General features: G+C 53.8%; 3 protein-coding genes across 3 annotated transcripts; all 3 read left to right on the top strand.

Moving 5' to 3' along the window:
* Positions 1 to 2782: 2782 nt before the first annotated feature.
* CTAM01_09590 (superoxide dismutase) lies at positions 2783 to 3794 on the top strand (the record flags this gene model as incomplete). Its single annotated transcript, XM_060525609.1, has 4 exons — positions 2783 to 2795; positions 3201 to 3380; positions 3468 to 3716; positions 3772 to 3794. 4 exons carry the CDS (start codon positions 2783 to 2785, stop codon positions 3792 to 3794), a joined length of 465 nt encoding a protein of 154 aa, XP_060379678.1.
* A 1300-nt stretch (positions 3795 to 5094) lies between these two features.
* Positions 5095 to 7755, top strand: CTAM01_09589 (tudor domain-containing protein; the record flags this gene model as incomplete). The annotated part of the gene is made up of 1 exon (XM_060525608.1): positions 5095 to 7755. The coding sequence occupies one exon, from the start codon at positions 5095 to 5097 to the stop codon at positions 7753 to 7755; it is 2661 nt and encodes an 886-aa protein (XP_060379677.1).
* A 3030-nt stretch (positions 7756 to 10785) lies between these two features.
* Positions 10786 to 12055, top strand: CTAM01_09588 (transaldolase; the record flags this gene model as incomplete). Its single annotated transcript, XM_060525607.1, has 4 exons — positions 10786 to 10855; positions 11025 to 11308; positions 11368 to 11751; positions 11819 to 12055. 4 exons carry the CDS (start codon positions 10786 to 10788, stop codon positions 12053 to 12055), a joined length of 975 nt encoding a protein of 324 aa, XP_060379676.1.
* Between the last annotated feature and the right edge of the window lie 676 nt (positions 12056 to 12731).

The following is a 12731-nucleotide window of genomic DNA, read 5'->3' as shown; positions in this document are numbered from 1 at the left end:
GTTGTTTCCACTGCTGACAACCTGCCTGACAGACGATGAGTACGGAGTACGGGGTGTTGGAGACACAAGGCTTCAGTAACTGATCACTCAGGTCTCTTATAGGTACTCATATGATCCCAGTAGTGGCCCATCATGTCGGCTCCCCTACATTAACCACCTCCTTCTTTCAGTCTCGTATTTCGACTAACCGCACACTTGGGCTGCACGACGGTTGGATGGCCCTGTCCAAAACCTGGCCGCACGGAAAATTCCTACAATTCGGGGTCCCTGCCGGGTGGATATTAATCTGCTAGCGAACCCCATTCTCGTATATTCTCCCACAACGTCCGACAGGGGGAAATGTGTTGCGCGGCCCGCGGGAGATCCAGCTTCATCAGTCGTCGTTTTGGAAACGAAAAAAAAAGCAAATGCTGGTTATGCCCGACCTACCCGCAATGCTTTTTTATGTCTCGTCTCTCGATATACTTTTCTGTTCCCCATCACACAGAGATGCGCTCGAACACATTTGGGGAGGGATATGCTATTTGGAAGTCCGAAATTCGATCTGCTGAAACCCCCCTCGCAGACCCCAGACTGAGGTTTTGCTGGAGTTCCCTTGTGCCCAATACCATACTTCCGCAAGCATGGCAAGGTGAATGTCAACTATTACACACCACGTGTCCCACCGGGATCGCTGCCGTTGCTGCTAACCCGCGCGTCGCGTATCCTTGGCCTGCCTATCTCCTGGATGTCTCACTCAGTTGGCAGCCCCATCATAGTCGGAAACGAGATGCCACTTGGAGCAGTGTCTCTCTCAACAACTTTGCGTGCTCGTATCGTACGCCAGCCAGCCGTTCTGTAGTACAGCATGGCGAAGGAACCCCCATACAGCTGGGTTACTCGACTCATTACTACCAAGTACAAAAAGCGACCGTACTGTGTAAGCTCTGATCCGTAGGGCTGACTGCATCTGGAGAGCGCGGCGCCATGGGATTGGTCTCCGCAGCCGTCAGCATTCCCTAGCCGTCGAATTGCCTATCTTGACTGGTCGAATGCTTCAGACTCATGCAGGAGGCATGGCGGGCACCCCTTGTGCTTCAAGTTTGTTCCAGCTGGTCACTTTCGCCCGTCTTTGGGACTCTGGCTTCATTGCTCGACATATACGACTGCAGCTGGTTCCGAACCAGCCGGCACTGGCTGCTAGGCGGACGTCGCTTTGGGTAATAATACCTGATAGTAGAGCTCCAGCCATGTGCCGAGGTTGACCACAGGTTCCAGGGATGATAACAGTTGACATACCTATACGGACTCACTCGACGATGTTACAGACGTTCATAATCGCCTGCAATACCGGCGGAGCATCGTAGAGCAGATTGTGATTGATGATCATTCAGGTCTGTCAGATTTGAATGTTTCGTATTCGACATTTTTATGATCACCGCGGTGCAGTCATGATGTCAAAGAAGTTGTCCGCAAGAGATGCCTCGAAACGACCCCGCCAGCTATATGGCCAGAGCTCCATGCTAGCGTTGATGATAACATATAGCGCATGATGGATAATGGCTGAAGCTCTCGATGGCACCCAAACTCTATCGACCAAATCTGACTATAAGGTAGTGGCACGGTACCGAGTCGGCCATCAACAGAGACCAGTTTCTGGATACTCTCGGCTGCCTCCCGTAATATGACCAAGATGCCGTACTGTGGCTGATTACTTGCGAGTTACAGGCCGGGACCGAATGATGAAGAGGCTCCGATATCTACGGTATATCTAAGCCACTCCCGGCACTTTCGGACAATGAGGTGCGCTGCGTTGCTGACGGCGCCGCTGACTCTGCAGCAGCTATTCGCCGAGTTCCCCGCTGTTCAAGCCACAGTTGAAAGGGCTTTCTTGTGACATGTCAATCGTGGCGCTGGCGCGCGCTACCTATATTCAAGAGACGGCAGGCCGAGCATCGGCCTTCTTCCACCTCATTCTCGACGGCGTGTCCCAAGACGAAACTGGCAGGATCAAGAATACGGCAACAACTTCCATTGTTGATTGCCCGCAATCGCAGTACCTTTTCCTTCACCAATGCATTGCACCATTCGTTCATTTGTAAGCATCCCGGGGGACTGCGAGACAAGCAGCCAACCAGAAGCTCAACCCGAATCCACCTGGACCAAGATGACGGCGATGAGATAATGCTGGAGCGGGGCAGCAGCTTCCCCCACCATCCAAGCGCAAGCTGGGCGTGACAGCGTGTGTGGTGTTGGCCATTCACCGGGATTTGGACCACGGCATAATACCTGCTAGAATCGGACAGGAGGGGTAAGGTAGATGCCGGACTTTAGGGGAAATTCCAGCGGGCGAGAAGACGAACAACCCTGCCGTGTTTGCTGCTTTCCAGCGGTTCTCTGACGGAAGACAAGGCGAGGCGAGGCGAGCTTCTGTACCTCGGAATTCCGAACTGTGCCTTTTCCTGCTACCTTAAGGTTCCTTACGGAATATCACGTCTCGTTCCTCATTGGGCGTCCGCAGAGTTCGTGCAAGCCGGCCGTCGGTGCCCGCCCTTTTCCATTCGCAGTGAGGGATCCATCTTGAGTGAGGTAGTGTGCGTGTGTGTCTCTTCTCTTCCCCAGTGTTCCCCCGTCTGAGCTGGCCCGTCTCAGAGACTCCATAAGGTACTTTCCCCTTCTTCCCCTCTTTGCACCTTGAACCTTCATCATTTCCCTTCTCCTCAACATCTGCTGCGTGAACAACCACACCCGCAAAACAACAAAACCAATTCCAACCCAAAGTACCACAAAAAAATCATTCAAAATGGTCAAGGCTGGTAAGTGTCACTCTTTATATACACGGGAACCAACCTTCCTCGTCGGCCTAGTGCAGAGCCGCAGAGCCGGGGATGGAGGGGTAACGCAGGCCGACCATCCAATTTTGCGCTGGATTGAGCGGGTTTTGGAACGACGTGGGAGAGAGCAAACACCCTGATGGCTCAGCGACGTGCCTACGACTGGGAACCAGCTTGTCGTTGGCCAATCTTCAAGCTCGATCGACTCCATCCTCGTGTTCCTTGCGCCGTCTGCTGTCGATCCGTTTGGTTCGAATTCAGATGGTTCCCGTCGTTCCCGTCGTGGAGAAAGCCAAGGGTAGAAAAGGCTGTCCTCGAAGGGGGGTAGGAAAGGGGGGGCGCTTTATCAAGATGAGGATGAAGCAGTTCGCTAACCTTGGTTCCCAGTCGCTGTCGTCCGTGGTGACTCCAAGGTCACCGGCTCCGTTGTCTTCGAGCAGGAGTCCGAGTCCGCTCCCACCACCATTACCTGGGACATCACCGGTAACGACGCCAACGCCAAGCGTGGCATGCACATCCACACCTTTGGTGACAACACCAACGGCTGCACCTCCGCCGGCCCTCACTGTAAGTATCCTTAGGAGACGAGTCTGAAGGAATGCCATCAGTTGGTGGGAAGCAAGGTAAACAAGAGCTGACCACGGAACGCTGCAGTCAACCCTCACAACAAGACTCACGGCGCCCCCGAGGACGCGAACCGCCACGTCGGTGACCTTGGAAACATCGAGACCGATGGCCAGGGTAACTCCAAGGGCACCGTCACCGACAAGCACGTCAAGCTGATCGGCCCCGAGAGCGTCATCGGCCGCACTGTCGTTGTCCACGGCGGCACCGACGACCTCGGCAAGGGTGACAACGAGGAGTCCCTGAAGACTGGCAACGCCGGCCCCCGTCCCGCCTGCGGTATGTAAAACTATTGCCTCCTGACAAAGAGGAAGAAACTAATGATCGATTGCAGGTGTCATTGGTATCTCCAACTAAGCTCTGTGCCCGGATAGCTTCTGTCTTGGGACGGATTGCCATCCAAGGTGGGGGTTGTCAAGCTCTTGATATGCTTCATTTCACAATGCTCGCTGGCTGTATTGAAGGCAGCTGAAAATTGATAGTAGAAGCCTTCAACCGTAGTATGGCATCTTCAAAAAGTAATACAAAAAAATCACCGTAAATCGCATCTCTGAATTGGCATGGTGAATAGCGTCAAAACTGAGGCTAAATGCTGAATGTCCAGCGGGAGTTGCGGGGCTGGTCCTTGCACTGTGAGGGGTAGGATATGACGTGAACGCTGCCAATACTGGCATGATGGTGTCTTTTCCTTAGTCACAGTTGCAACAAGACATCACTCGGACACTTTGAATATCTCAGAGACCAGAAATTCTAAGCAACAATTGGAAGTAGTATAGAAACACTGAGAGTCATAGATACTCAGCAATTTGATTCTCATGAATCAATCGTTCAATGCTTGCTTATGCAGGACTGAAAGTCAAGTGACGCATTGTTGTTGTTCAAGGGGGAAGCTGTCCTTAGCAACCAAAACCGCAAGTGCAGCACCTTACATAAGGTAGCTGTAACCCCGCTCTCGCTTAAGGGCTTCCGCCACTGCTACTGGCCACCGGCGAGCTGCTACCCCTGCCTCCGTGTGGACTGTGGTCCCTGAACTCCTTTCCCCACACTTGCTTGCTCGAGACCGGGCGAAATTGAGGCAAGCTGTCAAAAAGGCGGTACGACTGTCGAACGTTTGAATCGAACAATCGCCTTTCGCTACTACTCCTTTCCAACACAACTCTCCCCCTCCCTCTCTCCCCCGATAACCATCTCTACATCCTCTCTCTCCGTTTTCCTTACCAAACCCCTTCTCATTGACCGGTACGTTTTGCTGTTTTTCCCTTCTTCAAAATGGCCCCTGGTTATTTGGACATTGAGCTTTCCTCTGCAGGGAGGGCGGCAAGCTGATGCTTCTACCCGGGGGGAACTGCACCTATCCATGCGCTTCTCAGACAGCCTCACCTGAACACAATGGCTTTGTCTTTGATATAATTGTGCACTGGCAGTCACAGTCATCTTGGAAAGCTTTATTGTGACTTCAATCGGAGCTGTCAATTGCAGTTCATGGTTCCTTTCCAATGCTTGGAGCTCATTGCTTCAGAATGTCTGAGACGCCATGCCGGCACGAGACACACAACGGTCACCGCAAATAGCTTGGGATGGGCAGCATGCTAACTATCCATGGATCTCTATAGTATATCTTCTCAATAGCATCCGGTCACTCCTTGATTCACCCATCATGTCGAAGCCCTTTTTCGCCAAGGTCAAGAGCGTGCTTAGCGGCGATACCCTCGTCTTGACCGCTCCCAACAACCCCAGAGCCGAAAAGACCTTTTCCCTCGCATACGTCACGGCTCCTCGCCTGAACAAGGAAGGCGATGAACCATTCGCTTTCCAGTCAAGAGAATACCTCAGAGAACTTGTCGTTGGCAAGCAGATCCAATGCACAGTAGCTTACACTGTACCTTCCGGTCGCGAGTTCGGCACTGCTCTGCTCTCCAAGGATGGCCCTTCTCTCCCCGATGAAGCTATCAAGGCCGGATGGCTCAAGGTCAGAGAAGAGGCTGGCCGCAAGGATGATGATGAGGCTACTACTCAGCGTCTCGACAACTTGCGCCAACTCGAGACCGAAGCCAAGAATGCCGGCAAGGGTCTCTGGTCTGGCACTGGCGGCAACATTCAAGTCCAGAATGACCTTGGCGGCCCTCAATTCATGAACGAATGGAAGGGAAAGACTGTCGACGGCATTGTCGAGCGTGTTCTGAGCGGTGACCGTCTTCTTGTGCGACTGCTCCTTTCGGATAAGAAGCACGTGCAGGTCATGACACTCCTTGCTGGAGTCCGTACGCCTACCACCGAGCGAACGATACAGTCTACCGGCCAGACTCAGGCTGCTGAAGAGTTTGGAAACGAGGCCAAGGCTTTTGTTGAGGAGAGACTGCTCCAGCGCCGCGTAAAGGTTGATATCGTTGGCGCCAGCGCTCAAGGACAGCTGGTGGCAGCCATCATCCACCCCAACGGCAACAAGAACATTGCCGAGTTCCTCCTTACCGAGGGTCTCGCCAGATGCAACGACTTCCACTCCACCATGCTCGGCGAGAAGATGGCCAGCCTCCGTGGTGCTGAGAAGACGGCCCAGGGCAAGAAGCTGCGCATCCACCAGCACCACGTTGCCAAGGCTGACGGCGCCTCCTCCGACATGATTGTCGCAAAGATTATCGGCGCAGACACCATCATTGTTCGCAACAAGGCTGGTGACAAGGAGCAGAGAGTCAACTTCAGCAGTATCCGCGGCCCTCGCACCAATGAGGCGTCAGAAGCCCCCTACAAGGAAGAGGCCAAGGAATTCCTGCGCAAGAAGATTATCGGCAAGCATGTCAAGATTAGCATCGACGGCTCCAAGCCTGCTACCGACGGCTACGAGGCTCGCGAGATTGCCACAGTCACGGAGAAGGGCAAGAACGTTGGTCTCGAGCTGGTTGAGGCTGGTTACGCGACTGTCATCCGTCACCGCAAGGATGATACTGACCGCTCTCCAAACTACGACGAGCTCCTCGCTGCCCAGGAGAAGGCCAAGGAAGAGAAGAAGGGTATCTGGTCTGGCAAGGCTCCCAAGATTAAGCAATATGCCGATGCTTCCGAGTCTCTGCAAAAGGCCAAGATCCAGCTCGGCACTCTGTCGAGGCAAAAGAAGGTGCCCGCTATTGTTGATTTCGTCAAGTCTGGCTCTCGCTTCACCATCCTGATTCCCCGTGAGGGTGTCAAGCTGACGTTGGTATTGGGTGGCATCCGTGCTCCTCGTGCCCCCGGCCGTGGAGGCGACAACGGTGAGGAGTTTGGCCAGGAGGCTATTGACCTTGCCAGCCGCCGCTGCAACCAGCGTGACGTTGAGGTCGACATTTACGACATTGACAAGGTTGGAGGTTTCATCGGTGACTTGTACATCAACCGTGAGAACGTCGCCAAGTTGCTCGTCGAGGAGGGTCTGGCATCTGTGCACCGCTATTCTGCCGAGAAGTCTGGCAACGCCACCGAGCTGCTTGCGGCTGAGAAGAAGGCCAAGGAGGGCCGCAAGGGACTGTGGCACAGCTGGGACCCGTCTCAGGAGGAGGAAGAGGAGGCTGAGGCCGTCGAGACGACCAATGATACCCCCGAGGCGTACGAGAACAAGCCCAAGGATTACCGCGATGTTGTTATTACCAACATTGACGGCAACGGAAAGATCAAGATCCAGGAAATTGGCAAGGGCACTGCTGCTTTGACGACCCTCATGAACGACTTCAAGAAGTTCCACCTCAACTCGGCAAACAGCAAGCCTATCGGCGATGCGCCCAAAGCCGGTGACTTTGTCGCCGCCAAGTTCTCTGCCGACGGAGAGTGGTACAGAGGCCGCATTCGCTCCAACGATCGCGCAGCCAAGGTTGCTGAGGTTGTCTACATCGACTACGGTAACACGGAGAAGCAGCCCTGGTCCAAGCTGAGACCTTTGGATCAGCCTCAATTCACCACACAGAAGCTCAAGGCTCAGGCAATTGACGCCTCGCTTTCATTCCTTCAACTGCCCACTGCGCCCGAGTACTTCTCGGAATCCATCGGCTTCATTGCTGAGTTGACCGAGGGTAAGGAGTTGGTTGCCAGCTTCGACTTTGTCGACACCAAGGAGGGCGTTAGCTACATCACCCTCTTTGACTACAACGCGAGCGACAAGAAGCCGGGCCCGAACGACTCGATCAACAAGGAGATCGTCGCCAACGGTCAGGCCATGGTGCCCAAGAAGCTCAAGGCGTGGGAGCGCAGCGGCCAACACGCCGCTTACCTGAAGCACCTGAAGGAGGTTGAGGCCAAGGCTAAGGAGGAGCGCCTCGGCATGTGGGAGTACGGCGATATCACTGAGGACTAAATGCATTGGATGGGGCATTGGGAGGAACAGTTCTTGGGAGGGTGGCGGCGGTTTTAGGAAAACACAAAAGTCACTGCATAATTCACAGTAGCCTTGCATGAATCAATAGACCATTTGCGGTCTTGCCGAATTGTACTTTTCTTGTCTCTCGCAAAGCGTAAGAATAAGGGAGGATGTCTCGTGATGCTGTTCAAAAAAGCGTGGAGTTGATATGTCGCGATGTTGGCAACAGCTTCCTCGGAATTACGTAATGGAGGGGTTCCAACTTCCCGGTGCCGTGGTGGGTTTTGGTCGGGATCGTCGGCCGGTCGGCTCAAAGAGTTCCAGGCCTTGTCTTTTGAGATTCTCCCAGGCGAGGAGAGGAGAGAGCACTGGGCGAGTCCCGAGTCCCGAGCGGGAAGAGGCACCCCAAGAAGGGCTCCGTTTTCTTTGAGGACGCTATGCCCGCCAATAGTGCGCTTAGAATGGACCTCACGGGAAACTGGATGCGCTGGCTTGGCCGCTCTCCGCGAGATGGCGAGGGCGAGCCTAGCCGGTCGTCTGGCGAGGGATGGTGGGATGTGAAAGTAGGCGGTGGAAGGTCAGAGAATACCGGGGACCGGAGTTTCCTGATTCGAAGTGGGGGTCATCCTATGGGTTCAAGAGGGCGACTTCGGGGGAGAGTCCGGGCTCGTCGCTGGTTCATTGGTGGCTGGCGGCTTCGAGCTCGTCGGACATTGGCGCGGAAGTGAGGGAACTGGACGGCGGTAAAATACGATGCCTGGATCCCACGATAACGAGCTTTTGCCCATTGAAGTTTCCATTTCTCTCTAATGTACCCGTGGTCTCTCTCGCGACCGGGACTATTGACGAATTGAGAAGTCCTTGCTGGCATGGGGGTGCGCGGGAAGGGTCTACACCACTGTCTGAGTATTGCGAGATAAAGCGGCCATGACAACCGAGGGGCAATTGAGGCGGCGGGCGGATCTGACGGATAAAGTCCAAGGGTGGTAAAAGTCTTGGAGGGACCAATGAAGAGCGATGGCGAGCACGTGGTGGAAGGCGAGAAGCACGATGGACTCTCGCAGAGTCGTAGACGGGAGGATGGGCTGAGTCACAATGCCAAGTGGCCTTTGGTTCTGCGCAATCTTGGGGGGTCAATTCTTTGGTTGAGACGAGGCCCAGGCCCAAGTCGTGTAGAAGAGCCTTCAAAACGATTACGGGCGGTATGCCTCTTTCATTGACGGTCCAAGAAAGGTACGGATAACTAGGTTGCGGCGATGGGTTATTTGGGCCGAAGGAGATGGCTCATATTTCCGACATGAAGACACGACGGCAATGGACGTCTCAGGCGGGCTAGCCAAGCGCCTGTAATTAGGTCGCATTCTTACTTACTAAAGTCCAGTGTTGATCAGAAGGTGCCGGAACGGACGGGGGGCCACCTACGGCGACGGCGGGATGGGAACGGCGATGGCGAACGGCGGCGTGTGACCCAGCAACTTTTGACATCGCCTAACACCGAAGAGATGATACATCCAATCCCGCCCATACGGTGCTTTGAAGGCTCTGGATCTCGAGTCGGGCCTACAAAGACGATATCTCTACTCTTCCGGGTTCCTTGTGTTCGCCCCATATCGCAAGAACCCAGGCAAGCTACTTTTTTCGCTTTTTTGACGCCTCAGCCGATGTCTTCCTTGGTTTTCGTCTATCAGGAACGATGGATTACTCTGGTAAATGGGGTTGGTTGTCCTGAGCGACTCGAAAATCCCATCCACGGATCGCGATTCGCGATTTTTCTCCGTTTTCTATGGGTACCATTACGTCGGATTCCCTCTTCTTAGGGCCTGTGCACGTACGAAGAAGCAGCAGCCTCGCAGTAAGCGGGTAAAACCAGAGTTCAAAAAGCGTGAGAGCGATTTTTTAGAAACCAGCCTTGGCTAGCATTGAGGATATCCGACAGGGACTCGCGACAGCCAAAAAGCGGAACCGCCGATGTGAAATGTCTTTGGGATCCAGCGAAAAGTGACATTCAACAATAGATAAAAAGGACAGCAAGCAGCATTATTCAAAACTGGCATCGAGTTCCACGGAAAACACTGGGGGTATGACGATGGTTCTGGGTCATGGAGGGGCGGACGGTGATGGGGGCTCCTTACCTGACGGATACCTCTATCGCTGGGTCGTGCCTGGTGGCTGCAAGCTGAAGCAGCAACTGCACCACCAGCACAGAGCACAGCACACCTCTGCACTCTGCAGCAGCCTTACTCACGGCCGTCTGCGAGGTGTGGGTCACCACGACGTAATAATACCCCGCCAAACGGTGGGCGGGGAGGGACAAAAAAAAAAGGACAGGCCGTGACGGTCACGGTGACGGTCAACTGCTGATGTAAGTAAGTCTAAGCACTCGAAGCAGAGGGCATCCAAAACGGTACAGAGTACAGAGTAGGGGCCGAGAAACGAACCAACAACCTGCCTCCTTAAGCAGTCTTAAAGAAGTCAAAAAAATAATTTGATCGACGCTTTCAGAAGAAACTACATTGAATAGCCTTGGTAGTCAGTTGAAATGGCACAAGAAACATTGGGTCCATGTTCCGGAACGGCCAGGGCCCTTGATCATGGATACGGACGGGATTCTACAGCATCACAGCCATTCAATGTACCTGAGATACCTACCGTCAGCTTCTCCCATCTTCGGGGAAGGCGCGGCGGTTTTTGCTCATGTCATGTACCAAGGTCCAAAGGTACGAAGTACTCTCAGATACGTGACACTTTTAGACCCACACTACCTAGGGGGGGCGGCCACCGTCTGTCGTCCGGGCGTCTGAGGTGTGAGGTGTGAGAGGTGCGAGGATGAGGGACAAATTACCCCTCGCCCCGTCCCCCGGGGGAGGTACGGTACGGTACGGTACGCTTGTTCCTCAACAAAGATCTACTACTTCAACGACCTTACATCCTCTCTTCTTCTTCTTCCCTCCTCTCCTTCTCCCCTCTCTTCCTCCTCAAGTCAATCTCCCACCAACAACCGCCACAATTCCTTCATCAAACATCACCATGTCTTCTTCTCTCGACCAGCTCAAGGCCACCGGCACCGTTGTCGTCAGCGACTCTGGTGACTTTGCCTGTCAGTCCACCCCGCCTTCTTCCTCCCCGCCATTCCCCCAAAATCTCTCAAAAACTTCCTGATCACCTTTTTGCCACCACAACCTCGATCCATCACAGCCAACATGGTCAATGGATTGAGGCATGATACCAATATACAGAGGACGTTTGCTGACTCTACGACTATACAGCCATTGCCAAGTACAAGCCCCAGGATGCCACCACCAACCCTTCCCTCATCCTCGCTGCCTCCAAGAAGGCTGAGTACGCCAAGCTGATTGACGAGGCCGTTGCCTCCGCCAAGAAGCAGGGCGGCTCCGTCGACGAGCAGGTTGACAACGCCCTCGATGCCCTTCTCGTCGAGTTCGGCAAGGAGATTCTCAAGGTCGTTCCCGGCAAGGTCTCCACCGAGGTTGACGCCAGCCTCTCCTTCGACACCAAGGCCTCCGTCGACAAGGCCCTTCACATCATTGACGTACGTCTTGTATCCCGACGTTGGATAGTTTTGAGCAACTTTGCTAACATCCACCCCAGCTGTACAAGGCCCAGGGCATCTCCAAGGACCGCGTCCTGATCAAGATCGCCTCCACCTGGGAGGGTATCAAGGCCGCCGAGATCCTTCAGCGCGACCACGGCATCAACACCAACCTGACCCTGATGTTCTCCATCACCCAGGCCATCGCCGCCGCTGAGGCCGGTGCCTACCTCATCTCCCCCTTCGTCGGCCGTATCCTCGACTGGTACAAGGCCGCCCACAAGAAGGAGTACACCAAGGAGGAGGACCCCGGTGTCAAGTCCGTCGGCACCATCTTCAACTACTACAAGAAGTTCGGCTACAAGACCATTGTCATGGGTGCCTCCTTCCGCAACACTGGCGAGATCACCGAGCTTGCCGGCTGCGACTACCTCACCATCTCTGTACGTTTGCCACCTCTTATTGTAACCTTGAATGGTCCAGAGAACCACTAACTAACACATTCACCAGCCCAACCTGCTCGAGGAGCTCCTTAACTCCGACGCCCCCGTCCCCAAGAAGCTTGACGCCGCCGCCGCCTCCAGCCTCAACCTTGAGAAGAAGTCCTACATCAGCAACGAGCCTCTCTTCCGCTTCGACTTCAACGAGGAGCAGATGGCCGTCGAGAAGCTCCGCGAGGGTATCTCCAAGTTCGCCGCTGATGCCGTTACCCTCAAGGACATCATCAAGCAGAAGGTCCAGGCATAAATTGCCTGTCCTGATGCGGAAGCGATGTAACAAAAAAAAAACAAAAAGCCACGTCCGCGGGCGAGACAACTTTCCCGTCGGGAGGAGGATATATCATGATGTGAGAATGACTTAATGAGAAGGAAAACAAACAATTCCACCCCATCACACACATAACACACACCCCAACAAACGGCGCGTCAAGTGATGGAAGAGGCGCTGAGTTGTGTGGAAGTCAACTTATTTTTTTTTTCAGAGGGAGGCATAAAATCACAAAGATAGACTGCTTGGTAGCAAAAATCCGAGAAATTGGTCTCCCAATGTCCTGAGTTCAAAATGTGAATTTGTATTGCTCTAATGACTAAAACGCCTAGTGGGATGATGATGATGATGATGTTGTCCTTCATTACGGTAGTTGCTGCTGATCATGTCCCTATGCCTTGTGGGTGCAACTTATTTTGTACAATGAAACGTCTCTTGGTGGTGTGTCAGAAACGTTGGCGATGACTTCTAGGTATATCCATTTCCGTCGTTCCCCTCTCTTGAGATGGGGAAGTGTTGGGCAGCCAGCCCATACGCATGCAGATGCAATTGTTTCTCCTCACCTTCGTTTCTGGGTTGTCCGTCTTGGACATGCAGTTTGCTTGATGCACTTCTTTTTTCCCCTTTTCCTCTTCTCATTAAGAGACGATACGTC

This window comes from Colletotrichum tamarilloi (genome assembly GCF_030869305.1).
Source record: "Colletotrichum tamarilloi strain Tom-12 chromosome Unknown Scaffold_39.1, whole genome shotgun sequence".
NCBI lineage: Eukaryota > Fungi > Ascomycota > Sordariomycetes > Glomerellales > Glomerellaceae > Colletotrichum > Colletotrichum tamarilloi.
Note: the sequence above shows the minus strand (reverse complement) of the source record. Positions and strands in the feature narration are given on the sequence as shown.